The sequence below is a fragment of the Vanellus vanellus genome, assembly GCF_965231255.1.
Source record: "Vanellus vanellus genome assembly, chromosome: 2".
Classification (NCBI taxonomy): Eukaryota; Metazoa; Chordata; class Aves; order Charadriiformes; family Charadriidae; genus Vanellus; species Vanellus vanellus.
Genome location: NC_138906.1, coordinates 103,386,596 through 103,407,234, shown reverse-complemented (window position 1 = coordinate 103,407,234; position 20,639 = coordinate 103,386,596). Strand labels below are relative to the sequence as shown.

General features: G+C 39.6%; 2 protein-coding genes across 2 annotated transcripts in view; one reads left to right on the top strand and one right to left on the bottom strand.

Moving 5' to 3' along the window:
- The window catches only part of INVS (inversin), a 99,827-nt gene extending 94,279 nt beyond the window's left edge, over positions 1 to 5,548 (top strand). The window contains exons 14-16 of the mRNA XM_082499326.1: positions 562 to 794; positions 1,791 to 1,871; positions 4,602 to 5,548. Coding sequence (XP_082355452.1) covers positions 562 to 794; positions 1,791 to 1,871; positions 4,602 to 4,717 — 430 coding nt within the window. The 3' untranslated portion in view covers positions 4,718 to 5,548. The remainder of the gene's footprint in view (positions 1 to 561; positions 795 to 1,790; positions 1,872 to 4,601) is intronic.
- Positions 5,549 to 5,699: 151 nt separating this feature from the next.
- The window catches only part of TEX10 (testis expressed 10), a 54,992-nt gene continuing 40,052 nt past the window's right edge, over positions 5,700 to 20,639 (bottom strand). Inside the window, exons 11-14 of the mRNA XM_082499329.1 lie at positions 10,759 to 10,839; positions 8,431 to 8,612; positions 7,213 to 7,423; positions 5,700 to 6,007 (exon numbers count right to left, since the gene is read on the bottom strand). Of these exons, the coding sequence (XP_082355455.1) occupies positions 5,894 to 6,007; positions 7,213 to 7,423; positions 8,431 to 8,612; positions 10,759 to 10,839 (588 nt within the window). The 3' untranslated portion in view covers positions 5,700 to 5,893. The remainder of the gene's footprint in view (positions 6,008 to 7,212; positions 7,424 to 8,430; positions 8,613 to 10,758; positions 10,840 to 20,639) is intronic.

Here is a 20,639-nt window from a genome sequence, read left to right as displayed (position 1 = left end):
AAAAAAGCAAGAGCTGATTGCTGAGAACAAGGTGAGGGGAGCATCTTCAGAGGAGGGATGGAAAGCAGCTCAGTTTTCTGTAGAGGAATTGTGCAGTTGAACCTGTTAAGAGGTAGATTCGGCTCGGCTCGTGGGCTGATTGACTGAGAATACAAAGTGGTAAGGCACAGGAGAAAATCTGGGATTATTAAGCTGTGAATATAGTGAAAATGAGAAAACGGTATTGATTATACTGTTATAAGTATTTATAGGTTTTGTCTTCTCCATATCTTCTATATATGATAAAGCAGTTGATAAGCTCATGTTGCAGTACTGTAACTTTTGATACCTGTAACGCCAGATCTTTATTCACTGTGTGAAACAATGGATGCATCCAGTATTGAACCCAGCTCCTGCTTTTTCTTCTGAGCAAACATTTCTCATCCAAATGACTTAGCACATCAGTGGGAGTTCTGTTTTCCCAGTTACTCATGTAATCCACCATGTGAACTGATGCGTGGAAAGCACCGAAGTTAAAACAGGTCACCTAAAACAAGTGCTCTTCTCTTTTCTGCTCTCTAGTTACCAGCTAAGACAGGAGTTGTTTCAGCTTCTTAGTGCTAAGCGGCAGTGCAAAGAAGATGAAGACAAATGGAGACAAGAGACAGCTGCCTTCTTCATTCAGGTTGCTTGGAAGAAACAGCTGAACCATAGCCCTCTGAAATCAGTTCCGTCATGTAAAAGTCTGAAACCTATAAACAAAACCAGCTCAGCCATAAAAAACACCAAGCAGTCCATCCTTAAGCAGATATATGGTAATTTTGTCTTCACTATACTTTATTTTAAATACCTATGTTTTTATTTTTATAACAGTGTATTCTCCTATACACTACTTACCTAATTGTTAGGGATTTCAACTATTTATAATTACTCTGGATCTCAGGTGTTCTGGGTGATTGTATTTCTGTTTCAGGTTGACAAAAATAACCCCACCCCTCTGTGATTTAAAATGGCTGCGGCTAAAGCTGTTTGAATCACCACACAACATTATTCCAACATGGGTCTTGAGCAACCAAATAATTCTGTTGCCAGAGCTGCTCACATATATCCAGGTGGAAAGAGAACAGAGCAGTTAAACTGGGGCTAGCTGGCTGTATCAATGCACAGTGGCTATCTGCATCAGGGTTTAATTTTTTTAAGTGTTGTTTTAATTTTTTGTTTGTTTTGTATTGTTTTTTAAATATTTCCATTTGAAGTATATGGTCCTGTTCCGCGTTAATAACTTTCTCGTTTGAAGACAGCTGATCTTTACTGGAAAAGGAAGATCCTCTTTTATTATAACACTGCACTGCTTTGCACCGTGCCTGAATGCGCATGGTGCGAAGGAATGTGTCTCGAAGAAAGGGTAGAGGAAAAGCATCGCTGTTAAACCTTGAGTTCCATTAGTGCCGATCACTGATGGAGTAAGGATGTGCTAACTACATGTACTTTGCCAGGTGGTAAAAGCCACTTCTGTCATGGCTCTGTAGTTCAGATAGCCAAAAAGGATAAAAGAAAGAAATAAAGCTAGTAATTTTATTTTCCTTCTTTTTTATAGCAACTGCAAGATGTATTTTAACTTTAGTTAAAGTTTGGTTGCGGTTGTCACAATTTCCTGTCATATAGAACATCTCATGAGTTTCCTCATCATAAATGAGAATAATTTTTTATGATAAAATAACGCTGTAGCCTACTTCTTAAATAGTTTGTAGCTATACATAACCCCATCTTTATGTGAACAAACACAGAGCTGTTTATATTGTTTGTTAAAGGACGTTCTCAAGAAGGCAAAGTCTATCAACCAGCAAGACCTCCTTCAAAGCTGAAACTTTCCGATGTGCAGCTGGTCTCAGGTAGGACACATACACTTTAAGAAAACTTTGATGTTTATATGTAGATGAGATGATTGGTTAAATTTTAGAAAAGAATAAAAATCTGCTCGAGAACGGGGATCTCTTATCAAAACACGTAACTACTACCAAACTGTTGTGATTGGACACTTTCACTAGTTTTGGACTTATTTGAGCTCTGTACTTTTATCCCTGCATTGAATCATTTATATGAAAATGTATTTTCATTGGGCTTTTACTAGGAAAGACCTTAATATAATAGACTTGTACACTGATAAGCCAATTAACATTCACCTGTGGTTAAAATTGCTTACGGATGCTCATACTTTGGGTCAGCAGCACAAGTATTTACTAGTCCTATAGAAGTAAAGAGGGTGGATTTCTACATGTGCCAAGAATTTCCACACCTGTTTGGTAGAAGTACATGGTTTAGTGCATAGACAAAAACCTGAAAATCCAAAGTTACTCATCTGATCTCTGCCCTTTCTTCTAAAATTGGCATAATGGGGTTCCTGCGCTGTGCACAGAGCCTCAATTATTTCATAGAATTTTACTTGCAGTAAGTTTTAAGGCTCTAATGAAATCATGCACTTACTTGCCGCTTAACTAAGAAGGCTTTCAGTCATTACCCAGTCTTCCTTGGGAAAGCCTTAGTTCTGTTTTAGCTGAAATTTTATGTGTGGAACTGGTATGGGGGCAGCAGGGTTGGCACGATCAGAACTGTCAAGCCGTGCAGGCAGACAGATGGGGTTACGCTGCATAAAACAGAATAGCAACAAAGAACAGCAATTATAAAAGTATTATCAAGGTCCTTAAAAGCTGGAACTTTTATGCATGTGGCGTTAATTGACAGGTAGCTTAAAAATGAAGTTAGAGCACATGGTCCTCTCTCCTACTACTGCTTTACTAAACGCTGCAACACAGCAAACGCTTCAAGGAGACAGTAGTTCAGATAATTTGCAAAGGGAAGTAAAATACATTTTCCAACTAGCTTACCAAAACCCTGAAGTCAAAAGGAAATCTGACAGTAGGCCTATCCTTGAGTTTGTTAGCACTGTAGGTGAGTTTCTGCCTCATTAGCAGAGGCTTTTTTCTTTCACTGTTTGAAAACAGTTTTAATTAAGAGGCCTGACCAGACAGGTGTTTGATTGCCACCTCTTCACACAGACATTAATCTAAATTTTAAAAGAAGCTTTAGCAAATAATGCTTCTTTTCGTTTAACTTTTCAGGACAACAGATCTCCCTGTCCTCTGAAATAAAAAGGCTTTCTTTCTTGTGAGGTTTGAGTGTCCTTTGCTTTCATAACTTGGTGACGACTAGGATAGTGATAGGAACTCTGCCCAGTTCCTTTAGAACACTACCTACTTTTATTCACCTAATAGGAGCTCAGGGAACTTTAGCCCTTACTTAAAGACAATAACATGTTTTTCATCTGAGTGCCTTTGTGCATGACAACATTACGTTTGTTGGAAAAGTTCAGAGCTGTCAGTGGCTAATGCCAGATACTCCATTTCTGACGTAGGTGCCTGGGGTAGGTCAGAATGGACTGTTCGCTTTCAGTCTTCTCTTGCAGAAGGTACAGCTGGGAAGGTGAACGCTGACTGTCAGCCCTGCTTTTAATGTTCATAGAGGTAGTGGAAAAAGCACGCAGTGACAAATCTGTAACAGGGACTGACATCAAACTCAGTTAACTTATTGGCATAAGCAGATGAAACACTTTGGAGTGGGGACACACAGAAGGTACCGAAAGGAAATGTACAAATAAATAAGGGGGACAGAGGCTGACAGGTAGGAAAAGAAGCATGCGATGGGATATATAAACATTGGGCACATGCTTAAAAATATTCTGGAAAATAGGGCTCTTATGATTGTTATGATTAAAACAACTTTGGAACCTGAAAGTTGTTCTTTTTTAACTATATTTTTTTTATTAAATCATGACTTTTGTCAATTCAGTAGATATTTAAAGAGGCTCTCTGCAGCAGGCCAGACAGATACACCTTTTTGTTTCACTGTGGACATTAAAGTGTGTTTATAGAGTTGTAAAGGAGGAGGTTTTGCAATTCTTGGCATTAGAAAGACATCCTTAAGATGTGCTGGGTTCACCCCCTCAATCAGATAGTCAGATTTGCACACAGGATGACCTTGGCTAGAATGGGATAGAGCACTGAAATTTTTGCATCCAATGTCTACAAAACCAGGAAAGGAAAACCACATAGTGTTTGTAGCACATTACAGTAAATAAAAACAATGAATGAGTCCAGACATTCAGCCAGCCTCAGAAGTGAAGAGAATGGTCAGCTGACATTCATGTTTGCTTTCTAATAATTCAAAGAGTACTGCCTTTAGCCCTGGACTAGCTTTTCCTCCCTTCTAGAAAGGACCCAGTACCTAATGTTGCTAAATAGTGCTCAACAAAATCTCTTGCTGCTCTTCTGCAAACTCAGCCAAGAGCATTGTGTTAGTGATTGAACCGTCAGCCTGGAAATCTTCATTCAGTTATGAGGGTAAATCTCAAATTGAGGTCCATTATTACAGGCTGCATCAAACATATACTGGAGCATTCCATGGGAAACCAAACTCTATTACAGATAATCAACAGTGGGATGTCAGGAAAAAGGCGTGGTCTTTTCCTGGTAGATTCAGTGTTCATGAAATCTAGAATGCAGTGTAGCTTAAACTTCTTTTTATCCACTAGAGTTACTCATCAAACCCTTTTTCTTCTTTTACAGTAAACAACCTACAGTGTGTTAATTTGCTGGAGAACATGGGAAAATCAAAGCAATTTTCATACAACATGAGACCAACCACTGCTGCAAAATCAAAAAATACAAGACTCAAGCACTAAGCAAAACTGAATGTTTGGAATTTAAAAAGCACGTTCCGGTACAACTGTTACCTTTCATAATGTACAAGTCATCTACAACATATTAAACTTGAACACATTTTCAATTTTATATTATCTCAGCATTACATGCCAAGCAGACTTCTAAGGAGTTGGACTCAATTTGTGTACAAATTAGCTTTTAAATGCAACTGTTAATTTATTTACTGACAGGATAAAATCTGAATCACATTTGGAAACCGAAAATGAAGCACTAAGCCCAGCATTACAATGGGGTTGCAGGGGCTCCCCAAAGTTTTCTATTGTCAAAAGTAGGAATTTTGAATGTGTTCAAACACAGTTTCAAAGGAGAGGGAAAATGCACTAAAGATGGAACAGTTCTGAAAGACTGCTGTTCCATTTCACCTCATTCATTAAATGTATTTCAAAATCTAAAAAGGAACGGAAGAACAGCCTTCACGCTCCACTTCTGTACTAAAGAAACACTTGTTTCTTAGCTAGCTATGGGGTTTGGAAGGAAAAGCAGAGGTGTTGACAAAAAACCTACTCAGTAAATAAACTGCTTGCCACAGCCTATGGGAATTGTTAGGGGTGTGTTTTCTACCCTTGAAGATTATCTCCAATTTGTTCCATATTAATAACTATTTTTATACATGCACAAAAGGAGTTTCTACAAAAAGAAAGAAAGGAAGGGACCTATTCTAGAAGAAATCTTGTTCTTATAATAGCTTTGGAGCTGCCAGCGTACAGTATTTACTTTGCACAAAGTATTTAAAAGTATGAACTCAGCAAAAATAAAACAAGTTACTCAAGTTTCCAAGTATATTGTTTTCTGTTTTTTCTTCTAGCTGGTATTACATAACTCTATTTTTTTTTAAATTAATATGATGCTTGAAAATAATAGATGATTGGAGTGAATATAAGTCTGTTTCTCCGCAATCACTCAAGCTTCAAGGAGACTGGATTGTCTTTAACACCCCTCACTGTGGTCACCACTTCTTCTAAAACAACTTTCAGTAATGTCTACTTGCTTGAAAAAAAAGGCAATAGAGGTATGCAGTTCTTTGTAAAATTTTTATTCTGTTTCACTTACAAAAAAATTGACAAGCTTTGTTCCAACATCTTCCATTCAAAACTAAATAGAAGTAAATGCTTTACAATAAATGCAGTTCGACCTCTTTAATATACCGTGTTTATAGGGCCAGGTCCCTGGGGATGAGAGGCAAGGTAGATGTTGAAACAGTAATGGAGGTCTGTTAGCCACTGCTCCTGAACTTCACCACTCTTCAGTGTCTAGAAAGAAGGGGGGGAAAAGGTAAAACTCAATTTCACCAACAGCACTTGCAAAGCTTCGCTTTGTTTTTACAGTTAATCAGGTGCGCTGCTAAAGGTACAAGATGGCCTTGTTCACCTGCAGACAGTGACACTACTCTTCATTTATACATTTCAACTTAGTCTGCCTGTTAAAGCTGAAATAATGAAGTGTTACTACTTGGTACACTAAGTCTGTGTTACATTATGAAGTGTATGAATTACACCAGATGCGATATCCTTATTCTTAATTATAGTGGCTTGCTCACTTTCCAATTCTGCAATTTATAATCAATTAAAATGCAAATGAGCATGGTTCTACTAAAGCAGGAAAGCTCAATACCCCAGTCTACAGGAGAACTACTACCAACAGACCAATGTGGCCCACCGTCCACTAATTCACTCTCCTTAGCATTCATAAGTAGTGAAAAAAACCCAACCACCACAACCCACCTGCAGTGGAACACGACAAAAACTGGCTGAGGCATTTTCAACACCGAAGAGAACCAACCACCTCATTCTCTGTTAGAGACCCTGCATGATACTCTCTTACATCTGCTTTCACCACCTGCTAACAGACCTTTTAAAAGCTACTAATGGATACGTGCAGCTCACTTATTCTAACCTGTGGGACATACGAATTCTCTGCACTCAAAACTGGGAAGAGCTTTGTGCGAAGGCAGTTGCAGATTTTTTCCTGAAGAGAGAAGCAACTGTAATAGTCTCAAGACCACTGGAAAGCAGATGTGTGAACAGAAGTGCTGGGTTTTGCAATATTTAAGAGCGATCTATTTTGCACCGTACATACTTAAGAGTTCATTGGATATAACAACATCTTTTTTTACACCTGTTTATTGGAGCAGGGGTATACAAAATAGACTAGTTTCTTATTTTGGGACAGCTCTTCTTCAGACAGGCTGAGTAGGCAATCCCCTTCCAGCACATTTTGTTAGGAAGCCAGCAGCTGCCCAGGGCCGCTGCACTGGGTGCGAGCTGAACTTCTGGACTGTCTCAGCTGTGCAACGACCACAGGAGCCAGGACGAATAGCAGCCTTCTACACAGCCTGGACTTCCGAGACAAATTAAAGACAATCATAACTTGTGTTTTGCTAAACATCTGTTCTCTGCGTTTGCAGTAATTTTTAAACCTTTGTAATCTGTGGGAGAAAACAAAAAAGGTTTCATACCATGATGTCCTTGATAATCTGTTGTACCAGAAATTCGTTTGTGATCATATGGCTCCTGAGCTGACCATGTTGCATTAGTAAGCGAAGCAACTGAGCAACAACGGGCAGTTCTTCCCGACAGATCCTGCTCACTTGCAGGCTTTGCAGCATCAGTCTCAGCAACCGTGGCAGGAGTGCTAACGCAGAAATACACGATGCCCACAGCATATCCCTGAGAGGAAAAGAAAACAAAACCTGAAATGATCGAGGACACGTATTTCAAGTATGCTTCTGTGAACGAGCCTCATAGCTGTACAAGAAAACGTGCCTCTGCGAATTCAATCATGCCAATTGCCTTCACCGTAATTAGTACCAAAGCAGAAAATTTGTACCAGAAAAAGCTAAACTTGAAAATATTCTAAAATTATGTGCAGCACTAGAAAACAAAAATTTAAGGTCCTGCCCTGTACTACAAATGTTGCTGAAGCTTTTACACAGTGTAATTTCTGCCTGATGCAGCTGGGAAGAGGTTTTTGTTTCAGTCATTGTTCGGGTACACCTGTATATTTAAGCCGCATAAGAAATCAAACAATGGAATCAGCTTTTTGTGATATGCAAGTCATTAAATACAGTAAGCCAAGGAGGACCCCAGCTTTAAAAACACATCCTAAATTTTAAGTAAACTTTGAACAACTTTCCTGTACGTGGAACAGTTAGAGGAAAAATCTGAAGTTTAAGCTACATAAAGACATTTCTGTTATACAGGTAAACTTATTTAAATCTGATATCTGTAGCTTTTGTTTTTTTAAAATTAAATGGATTTGCAGGCTGTAAAATGATGCCTGAGAAGTTTTGTTAAAGCTGAAATATCAAGTCAGTTAAGAGTACAAGCTTATAAAGCCAAATCCTTTGCATGTTGCTTTTCAACGTATCTAATGAAACTCAAGGCTAAAGCTAAAGATTAAGGTATAAATATCCACCTTTCTACACAGTCAGGATGGTTCTGACATCTAACTAGAACAATTTGAGATGAAACCTTCTTCAGTTATTGTTTTAAATAATTCCAGCTACCTTTGCAGCTGTTTTTCTTAAATCCAAGTACTGTTTTGAAGTAAGCAAAAGACAGCAAAATAAACTGGGGGGATTTGGGGGGGGGGGGGTATCCTTTCATTTTACATCTTTAAATACTTGTGGGTATAAAGGCTGAGACAATTAACGTGGTAAGAAAAGCAGCATTACCTTTTCTGTACATGTTCTGCATCTTCTTTATCTAAAGTTAGCAGAAAGTACAGAAGACTGTAACAACAAGAGGCTAAGAACTTGTGCAGGTTCTCGCTTAGGATGCAAGCTTGATCCAACAGCTTATTTATGGCACATAGAACAGATCCAGCTGTGCTATCGGGTATTACAACCAATCCAACCTGTATTAAAACAAAAAACCCCAAGTTCATCACTCTATACATGAGTTTTTTTGCTGGCATACAAGCACATCTAGCGCTGAATGAATCTCATATCGTGACATACATTACTTTGTTTCTGTTCAACTTCTACACACTACTGCAATTTTTTCAAATCCATATTTTCCTAATTGCCACCTACACCAACAGAAGGTTAAACCGGCATCTTCATTCCATCCCCTCGAAATAAACACTCATCTCAAACGTATTAAAAAAAAAAAACAACACCCCGCAGCTTTGAGCCTTGCTCTGAAAGATGGTACAGGCACAAACAGAATCTTTTGGACAGAACAGGTCTTTCCTTTTAAGCAGATATCATGGGACAGAGCAGCCCTTCCGTGTCTTGAAACGGCAGTGAGCAGTCACTGAGGTAGAAGGAAACTCGGATTTACTCTCCAGAAAGAAAAGCTTCTACTGGATCATCATCAGGGCGAGTCTCCTTAGAAATCCAACAGGCTCGACGGGAATGAGCTTATTATGAGCCGAGTTAAATTAAAGCTAATGAAACATATGGTGGGCCCACAGCTGGGGTGATACTCTTCTGTCGTTAAAATGAGAACATCATCTAAAGTAAGGATTTTATAGGCATGATAAATAACTTAGAAAAAAAATTCTTTTTTGGGTAGAAGCAGTGCATTAGAAAGCAGTTTGAATTTTGAAGTGCTTTTGAGTAACTATCCTAGATTTTTGTCCTGTAAGGCCATACAGAAAATTCATGCATTGCTAATGTGGCACCATTTATCTTATCACAAAACTAATTTAAGGAGTTGTAGAGTAGCCTAATTTGCTCACCTGCAAGTACATTGTTTTAAGCTGAGCGAGGCAGTTGGTTCACTTACCAAGGTCAGCTGTTTCTTTTAGAAATGTTTAGAAAAAGATCAATTAAGTACAAGCTACAGAAACATGGAATGTATTTCATGGGTAGGCTTACGCATGAGAGGTTAAGAGCTAAAGAACGATGATAGGTTCAAACTTTTAAATACTTCCAATATAAGACACTAGGTGTATTTCAAGGCCACAAGCGCAGATCACTGTCCCAAGCTGACCCTGGCACCAGCCAGCTGCAGAGGCAGGACAAGGATGGCGTTCCTGCATGACAGAAGATGGACTGCAACTGTCACTAAGACCCTGCCGAATACTACAGGACATTGAGGCACTAAATGACAAAAAAACTAATAATGATGTTCCTCGCCAACCACAAATAGAAAATAACGATAGTGAGCTCGATGGATGTCTGCATATAAAGAAGCATCTTGAAGATCAAATTAGCCAACACTGCCGATGAAACAGGCTGGTCAGCAAGTCTGGAAGATGATGCAAACACAGACATTGCAATTTATACAAATCCAGTAGATGAGACTGCTCCCATAAGTTCCCATATAGGATGTTGCCTACGCAGTGCCTGTCTTCCCTGATAGGTGTCATCATCCAGTCAGAAATCTTGGGCACCAGTGTGATCAACTATAAAAATCCACTTGACTGCTCTCAGATGGACAGTGTAGTAGAATGCATGAGCTGATGTAAAAGTTGTGATTTAAGTCAACATCCAACCCCCAAAATCCAGACTACAGTTATAGGTAAGCCAACCCCCATGGAAGCTTTGGTCTAGCAATTTTTCAGTAGGGCTCCATCCAGGGAACAGCAGATACCTGTTAGATCGCAGAACCATCTCGAGAGGAGGACAGACAGGTCCTCGCTCTCTGCGGGCAACGTCACAGGTAACTGCAAATTCTGTCCCTTACAATTCTGTTACCCAGCTCTGGCTTTGCCATCCCCATCGGGATTAGTGGGAGAAGACAGACTGTAAAACTCATCTAAAGCTGACAGTCGCTCTTTTCAAAAGCAAACCAAACCAAAACAAGAAGCCTTTCATTTATGGCTCTCCTGGCTCAAAAACAAGCTGAACTACTCACAAATCAGAGAAAAAAAAAAAAATCCATGTAAGTTTAGATACCAACAGTTCTTAGATACTTTTAAAAACTCCGCTAATCTTGTTGAAAACTTTTGCAAACGCTGAAATTACACATGGAATAAGTGGATTTGAGGGTTAATGAGACTGTTAGAAAATTTGTCACAAGGATGTTAACCTAGAAGACAAAATGGTACTTACCAGATATTTACAGATGCCAGTCTGGAGAATGTCAAAACACTGACTTTGGGAAGGTATAGTGGACAAGCTGTGACAGATCATCTGTTGTAATAAAACAAGAAGTTACATTTAAGTACTCTAAATGCAACCAGCACTCATTCCCTGTGTAGTCATACTTTGCTGACAGACCTAAATACAAAGTACCTACTGGTGACAGATAGGAGCTTTGTCTCAAAGTATTGATTCTTTACAGTGTATGAGAGTAACATTGTCAACATAAATTGTTAAGTGTTTAAAGAGATGACGGCCTACATCGTCAGTTTTTTTGGTAGTGGCTTTCTTCATTTTACCTATGTGATAGAAGTAGAAGCCTGAAAATACTCTATCCAGCTACAGCACCACACCGCTCTACCTGCCTTTCTTCGGAGCTGAAGAATTTCAGAAAACAACGCCACAAATAACTTTATCAAGCATCAAACAGCGGAATCACAGTGTAACAGGACAGAAAAATAATATAACAAAGAAGAAAGTTGCAATGATCCATTTCCAACTTATTTTCCTCTACACTGCCAAAACCGTCATGTTCAAAGATGATACAAAATGTAATACTACAAAAGGAAATGTCTTCTGAACTGCCAAAAACTTTTTGGTGCTTATATAGTCAGGCACTACCAAACTGGATTAGCTGCCCAGAGGCATGACGAAGAGAGATTTAAAAAAAAAAAAAAAAAAAAGTAGTAACCTGAAGACTTAGATCTTATTTTTTTAGTAAAAAAACCACACCATATGGTTGAGAATGGCCAGGTTGGAGAAGGGAAAAAGAAAAAAAAAAAAAAAAAAAAAAAAGGAATTGATCAAGAGCCCATGAAATGCTATATAGCTCCTGGACAGGGTAAAGAAACCAGAGCTCTAGTAGGTCTGCTAGGAAGCTGTCCTACAATCCTCAGCAGACGGCTTTCTCTGTTCTTCTTTCCCTTCTCATCTATTCCAATAATTTGCAAACTAGTCAGAGAGCTTGGACGATCTCCCTCTGTTTACATCCATCGCTGGTCCCACCAGTGTCAGCTGAAGCCTCCAGAAAGCACCAGGCACAGCGTGTGTGCATTATCAGACCATTAGCAATCATGACCGTCCTGCTAAGGACAAGGAAGATGGAAGAACCAATACATGGGGAATTAAATCTTCTCTTTGTGCTTAAGGGAATCGGAAAGAGAACAGCAAGATCAGATGTTTGAGGAAGAGAAGAATCTAAGTCCCTGAGTTTTACAAATATCTCAACTAAGCAAACCCCATTCCTCTAAGCTACCTTGCTGACTGAAGAGAACACTAAAGAAAACTTTCACAGAACGATCTGACTTGAGGGATTAAATTCTGTGATAGTGTCCTGGTTTTGAGACTTAAGCTGAATCAGGGCAGGTCATGACACCCAAACAAGAGTTAATGGCAAAACAGAAAATAACAGCCATGTTGTGTCAAAAATAACAGTCCGCAACATTTCCAGCTGAAGAGAGACCCCAAGGAAAGGAAAGGTTAGGAAAAGAACTGTTAGCTCAAGGTCCTGTGGTACGAAAACTCAATCCTAGGTAACGCGGATGCCAGTGGTGGTTTCATCAGAAATGGCCAAGCAGTAGCATTTGTGGCGATATAGAAGCGTGCTCAGCTTTTTTCAAAATTACACGCCACACATACTTTTAGCCCTGCTTAAGCTGGCCAAATTCAGGAGATCCTTAACACATCTACTTGATCAACATAATCACAGTATCACAGTATGCTAGGGATTGGAAGGGACCTCAAAAGATCATCTAGTCCAATCCCCCTGTCGGAGCAGGAACACCTAGATGAGGTTGCACAGGAAGGCGTCCAGGCGAGTTTTGAATGTCTCCAGAGAAGGAGACTCCACAACCTCCCTGGGCAGCCTGTTCCAGTGCTCTGTCACCCTCAATAATACTGTCAGGGCATTGCTCACGTTAATCGGTATTACAGGAGTAATTCTGCAAGTATTTTGTTGGACTAATAGGACTATTTAAAAGAATTTTCTATATACTCTTGCACTGAATACACTTATTTTTTATACTTTACATGTATTTAATAATGAAATAATATTAAAACGATGTACTCCATCCTAGATATGGCAGCGCTTCTGAACACCGCACTTTGAAAGTGATAAAACATTAAGTACTCTGTAATATTCCCAAGAAATGCACTCAAAACATCTGCAGAGTAGCAGTGTCAAGGAACAAAGTCAAGCTGAGACAGGGGCTACTACTGGGGATTGTCATGTCAAGTACAAACTCTGATGCCAATCTGACCTAGTATTTTAATGAGTAACACTTACAAAAAAGGTAAAAGCTACATTGATGAAATCTGTCAGCTGACAGCTCGAAGTTGAGAAACCCTGCCAAGACAGGAGGACTGGACTAACCTATAGAAAAGATCACATGGGTTTGATGAATAACAGATACAGGGGGGGGGAAGAAAAAAAAAAAAGAAAAAAAAAAAAAAATCAGTGAAACAAAAGTGGCGGGTCCCGCGCTTGGAGACTAATAGAAACTGCTGCCTGCAGCTAGGAGTTTTAACAGTCGGAAATAAGGAGGAAATTCTGTGCATAACTGACTACGAGGTGGTCATCATACAACAATGACACAGACAAATACCACTTTAGGATGGAAAAATAAAGATAATCACAGTAGAAGTGAGCAGACGGTACTGATCATCTGTTCAATACTACTCCATAAGACCCTATTTAGACTATTTCTGACATACTGTGCAGGATAGGAGTCATTCACTTTCAAGAAAGGTAAATTCAAACTGAATTTACTGACACTCAGAGTCTTCCAGAATTGGCAAGCCAAACGCGCATCATACTACTGAAGAGCAGCATCCTTGCTTAGAAGGGTTGCAGTAAAGTGCATTGGCAAGTTAGTTTTTCAACCTTTTAGATCTTTCTGACCCTCAAAATAGCACCACCATTCCCTACATCCAGTTCTATTTTCCTACAATTAAGTGGGAGTGGCGATCCTTTTCAATTTCATAAATTAAATCCTGCTTGAAATGGCTTTCATAACAACCGCCTGTTATAAAAAGTGAAACTGAAACGTTATTAGACATGGAAATGAAAAGCAAAGAAAACTTAATTATCACATGAAAATTAGTGTTTTTCCTGACAATTTATTTTCCTTAGGCAAGGGTTTGCATGATGTTTAATTTCCATAATAAAATGTCACAGCTGATTCATTATTTTACATTTGATTAGCATTTATCACATTTTTGGCACATTCAATAGATTGGTTTTGGACCAAAGCCAGAGCAGTTTTGTTTCAGAGTATTACTAAAGTGAATGGACAGAGAACAAGCATTCCTGATTGTAAGGTGGTTTATATCTTTGAGACAAGTATTCTATAACAGGTTTGGTTTAGGTTTAGAGGCTTTGGGTTGGGTTTTTTTTCTTTCATTTTTCATTTTTTTTGAATGTCCACTTGAATAAGTTAAGCCAAAGAAAAGCATTCTCTTAAATAGGAGGATTATCTGCAAATACTACAGGCTCCGTAATCCACTGGCAGTTTTTCAAACCAACCCTTATTGATTAGACAAGTCCAACTACCCATCATACTCATGAGCCGCACAACAGTAGGTTCCCTACTAGTGCTTCCGAAAATCGTTACTATGCAGCCCTCCTTGCCTGCCACGCTGAAGACATACTCCAACAGTAGCCAGCTAAAATAGGGAAAAACAAACAAACAAAAAAAGGCTGGGAAGGCAGCCCAGGAGCACTCCCTGGGCATTTCGGAGATCCTGACACCATGGAGTGTTTTACTCTACTCTTCAACTGGATGAGTTGAAAGCATTTTTGCTGCTGACAGCCAACCCAACTGACTCTTAATCCAATCTGAAACGGGCTTTTCATAGCTCTGATGTACAATCAGAAGAATCCATCAGTTTAATTTGCTTCTCTAGAAGATGCTCTCAACTCCAAAAGGCAGAGTTCAAGAGGACCTGAGGAAACCCTGTCTCAATCTGAGCCCTCATGGCAACAGGAACACGCACAAATGATGAACCAAGAGTTCATTATTTAACTAGTTCCACTCCCTAAATCACTCAATGCTTCCCCTAAAATGAAAGAATCCTGACTCAAAAAGCCTGAAAGGAAGTATTTTATCAGTAACTCTCCAGGGAAAATCTACATATTATTTCAAGCTTAATTATGCTGCAAAGTACTCTTTTTCAACAAAAAACACTCACCTTCCTCTGAAAACACACACAAGCACAAGCACAGAGGAACAAAGCAAGCAGGAATGATAATGGATCAAGTATTTTAGCGAGCCACTCTGGAGTCAGAGCAAAGACAGTTCAGACTACAAGAGAAGTGATTTTATTTAAAAAGAAAGTTGGCACACACCAGACCCTATGTCCTAACGTGAACTTTAAAATATATTTTTCAATTCACATCGACATCCACCTCAAACACGGGTAACTAAAATCTAACAGGCTGTTCTGCAGCCAATTCCCCAGCCCTGGGAAATGGCTGTTTCAAGCAGGACTCTATCCAGTGTAACATGTTACTGCAGAGCGAAGAAAACGAGAAGTTTTCAGGTGATGGGGCAGGCAATGAAGCTTGTCGTCTGAAGCTTGGCCAGCTTCCCCCGAAGCACCCTAGCTTATCAGACAGTGTACTCCCTTGACAGGTGCTGCTTCTCTTTCTGAAATAAATTGATTTGACAGGGCAATATTAACAGTGCCCTCAGTTGTTGAGAAAGCTGCGTACAACAAGAGATCTTTGTTCATCTGCCTCGGCTAAGCTCACAGGGGCGGATGTGAAAGGTATTCCTGATTCAGTGACTCTAGAAAAAAAAGGAAAAAATAACAAAAAACCCCATATGAAAGTCCCACACAATCACAATAAAACAAAACATAGGTTAAAAAAAGAAAAAGCCAAAAAGAAGGAGCAGATTCTGCAGGGGAATATTATGTAGGTAGGCAACAGGGGACAAAACCTCACTATGGGTCTAATTTTACATTCAGGGTAGAAAACAGGAATACAGAAACTTGTTTAAGAATCACAAATGCTTTAGAACATGTATTGTGTCCTGCATCTTGATAGAGTACATATTTCCAAAGACTTGGAAGGATTGTGAAACGCAGTTAATGTCCAATTGCTGCCTCGGAAATAGGATAATTGCAGCATACAGACTCATCTTCCATCTGCTGAACTGTGGTGATTGCATATCTGCAGACTCCTTGGCTGTGGCACGCAGTCTGACGTTAAACCTATATAAGAGTCAACTAAACCAAGTGAAGTTACCTTTATTTGCCACTGGACACAAACATGTGAGTGACAACCACCGCTGCTCACCTCCTGTGCAACAATTCGATCACGTGTTTAAATCTGGGTACCAGCAAGATTTGATGCCAGGAAGCAGAGAACTATGGGCTAGAGACAGTCCTACTGTCTCACTAAGCGATGGTCATTTCTGAAAATATTATTCTTTTGCGAGCAAAATTGGGTTTTATGCTCAACAGCTAATGTGCTATCCAAAAGTAGACGAAACTGCACCCAGGAAACAGCACAGGTCTGGTTCTTAGAGCCATCTTACTAACAAAATACGAAGACAGCCACCACGAAATAACTTTGCTACCCAAGTAGCTTTTGTTTCATCTTCTTGCAGCCATAATAAGCCCTTCTTTCCCAGCTCTGCAGCTTTCTCACAGCTATAAAAATGTCACCACGGCCGATTCCTCCTTCTTGTGGATGCCTCCCTGTCAGACCACGTGCAGGAAGGTCAAAAGAACGTCTGATGTACATCTCCAAATTCGTCTGCCTACCCCCTCCCCAAAAGGGCTTGAAGACAGAAAACTGTACACAACTAGCTCTTGGCCCACAAATCCTGCCTTTTCAAGCAAATTTAGTTCAGGTGTCACAAATCAGGATATGAATTTATAGCAAAATGTACAGTAACTGTGGAGATGTTAGTTCACATTAGTTATATGCAGTGACACATGAGCTCCCGGCTATGCAACGTCACAAGATACACTAGGAGTCTAAGATGCAGGCACAACGGAGCACTGGCCTGAAGCTCAAGTTACATTTTCGGGGGGGTTGTGTTTCGGTATTTGGATTTTATTGGGGGTTTTTTGGTGGGTTGTTGGGGGGGGGGGGGGGTTGGGTTTGTGGGTTTTTGTTTGGTTGGTTGGTTTTTTTAAGTTTTCTATCTTAAGAAAATTATGGAAGAGACCTGTGAAAGAGAGCTTTATTCATTTCAGAAGACATTCCATTTATTTATATGATTTCTCTTTTGTTTCTTTGGAATTTGCATTACTTGTCAAGAAAAAAAGACATTGTTTTCATTTCTAAACATTAAACTTGGACCTCATGTAGTTTTACAAAACACTAATGGGCTTAAACAGAGGGGTTTTTATCCTCCTTAAAGAGTGTAAAAATTCTAGCCTATTTCTAGTTAAGAAGGGATACCGTTTACCCTCAAGCTGCTTTTTCTCCCCAATGTAACTCTAACCTGGAAATCTCCATAAAGACCACAAGTTGAAATCTTACAGGGACTTAAACTCAAAATCTTCATTGAAAACCTTTAGTGTTTTTTTTTTAACTGTTAATCTGCTTAAAGCTAAGCTTCAGCACTGCAACACCACTATTTACTTCTCAAGACAAACATCCTTGTGGGACTTTTAATTTACATGTGATCTTCAACGATATGTCGTAATTTTCCATAGCATATCAGCGCAGATACAGCCTTCCCAATTCTATTTCACTTATGAGACAGCTCCGGTTTTGACACACATTAGTATATTAAATTATATGCATCCCAAGGTTTTTGAATTCAAGACTGCTTTTAAAAGTAGCTGACCTTCCCTAGTGTTTGCTCTTAAACATTTTAAGTGTTTCGTTGAGTATTTTATTTCAAGTCAGTTATGCGCTCAATGTAAGTCTAGAATCTCGACTTTGAGCAGAGCTTCTGAATTACCGTTTGCTTTTCCCCTCCAAAATTTTCAAGTGTCAAACACCAAATATTACACCAGAAATTATCATGTATACATGGTACCTTGTTAAACTGTTCATTCCTGTTGGCACTATTTCATTTGATACTGGCAGAGCAATTCAATTACAGCGGAGTGAACAATGTTACCGACAAACACTATGGGCACAGTAAAAATGAACGAAGACTGAAGCCTCTTCCCTAAGGCTGCAACCATTTATTCTGGAGCCCCATCTATTTCAGCGACAGCGGCATGATTTTAAATAATTGGCTTTAATAAGGCAGAAGTCATTTTAAGTAGGAGCTGCTCCAGAAACCACAGTTTCCAAATTTAACACATCTTTTAGACAAAATATGAAGATTAACCTTTACAGCTATGCAAAAGGCATTTTAAGGGACAATTTTCTTAAGCATTGCTCCTTAAGTGAAAGTCACCATTACCTAAAAGCTTGCGCAAAAAAATAATATGGCTTCAGATTTCCAATATACCAATTACCACTCTTCTAGAAAAAAAAAGTTACAAACAGTATCCATCTCAAAACAGTTTTGTTATAAACAACTTAAAAGCATTAATTCCTATCAGGAGTGCGTTTGTTTAGCCTTTTCACCAATTACAGTTAGCCACATGCTACCAAGCGCGCCGGTCATATTAACACTCCAAAAGTCCAAACTGCCATTTGAAAATGCCACAAGTTATTCTTTTCCTTTACACAACTTGCTCTTTCTCCAGAGGCACACCTTTTCTTCCGCATCTCTGACATGCATAAAATATACATTAAATTCCCTCTTACAGTTCATTACCATTAGAAATAGATACCACTCACCGCACAGTACAGCGAATTAGTGACAGAAAGCTGGGACTGCCTTCCTCTGGATTTGAAAAAGAAGCTGAGCAGCAAGGAATAAAGCCAACAAGCCGTGGCCTCCTACAGATTCACACCTGGGACCCCTCACCCCTCGCCTTTCCATATCTTCAGCACCGTAACCCCAGCTGCTCCTGCCTCACAATTCCCCAACACTCCCCGCGGGCCAAGCGATGGCACCTGCTGAGCCCGGTCCAGCGTGATGCACGTGCAGGCTGTCCAGCTGCCTGCTGCCAAGCAGGATGCAGAAACCGAGTTAGGAACTGCCTTGTGCTAATCTGAAGTTTTTTCTCTTCCACCTCCTTGTTGTCATAAAACTTACAGGCAACTAGTATTTGCAACGTTAGTCTTTTAGCAGAGAGTCAAAAACTAGCCAATGGTTTAGACAAAACTAGTGGTGGAAGAGAAGAAAGAAGAGGATGGATGGACTAATAATAATCTGATCACTAGTCTCATTTATTCATAGGAAACGAGGCTGACGAATCCTAATTCCATCAGTTCCTTATTTATTTTCTTTTAAATGAACAATTCTTAACATACACTTGAGGCCTGAATGCTGCCTGCTCTTCAGCCAATGGAGGGCTGTTCTCACTTACTAGGTATTTTTAATTACTACAAATATTTTGCATAACATTACAGCATCACCATAAACTTTCTTATTCAGCAAGGAAAAGCATGAAAGTTTCAGCATTCAGAAGCTGTGCTGCTCTACTCAGTTCCACCAAAAGAGTGACTCATTCAAGATGGGTTCTATTAATTCCTTTATCTAAATAATTTTCTGTCACAGCTCAAAATATTTTGATTTGAAAATTGTGTCACACCTTGAATTATGTCCGCTTAGAAGAAAGTGGTCTCCAAACTTATCTCTCTCAAACTCAAAGCACATAGAGCCATCGTATCATACTGTCTTTCGAGACATCCTAGAAGTGCCTCATAATTTGCTGGCTGTTTTCTTCTCCCCGGAGGCTGCAGCTCTGGGTTTTTGGGGGGCTTGTTGCTGTTTGGTGTATTTTCTTTTGAGAATAGAGTTGCTTGTTCAATACCTGGTGGAAACTACTTGCTCTGCAGAAAGTATTCCTTTGCAACTTTTGGCAAATCTTGAACTGAAAGGTTTTTCCTAAGTCAGGATTTTTTAAAAAATTTTTTTTCAAATGGTCCAGCCTCCAAATCTTAAAGATTTTATGAACTATAGTTCCCAGAATGCCTTCTTTACAAACTGAACGTGAAATAGACTGTGGGTCAACATCTTTTGAGGTTGGAGAATGGTATTCCACAAGGAAAAGAGAAAACCCCTAAACTTAATGAACACAGCACTGTATTAGATATTTAAAGACAAAGAAAGTACTCATCTAAAAGCCTAACATCTGATCTTTTTAAGTGGTAACTTCATCACAGTTTTGTTTATATATCACTTACCATATCTACAATTGCATCTGAAACCAAAACCAGCCAAGTGAAAAATTAATGGAATCCTGTGATTCATAAAAGGAAGTGGTTGCTTTAAGACTGATCTCTTCTCTTTGTGTACTTCATGTGTTTTAATTTTGTGCCTTCTTGTCCTGTCACTGAGCACTACCGAGAAGAGCCTAGCTCCATACTCTTCATTCCCTCCCATCAGGTATCTATAAACATTGGTAAGATTCCCCCTAAGCCTTCTCTTGCCCAGGCCAAAGTCCCAGCTCTCTCAGCATCACCTCATATGAAAGATGCTCCAGTACATCCGTGTCTCTCTTGTCCTGAGGAGCCCAAAACTGGACAGAGTACTTCAGATGTGACCTCATCAGTCAGAGAGAGAAAATCACCTCTCAACCTGGTGGCAACACTCCTCCTCGTGCAGCCCAGAACACTCTGGGGCTTTTTTGCCACAAGGGTGCATTGCTGGTTCGTGGTCAGCTCGTCTACCAGAACCTCAAGGTCCTTCTCTGCATAGCTGCTTTCCTGCTGGTCAGCCTCCATCATTTACTGGTGCCTGGGATTATTTCTCCCCAGGTGCAGGAATGTGCATTTTCCTTCACTGAAATTCATGAGGTTCCTCTCGGCCCAGATCTCCAGC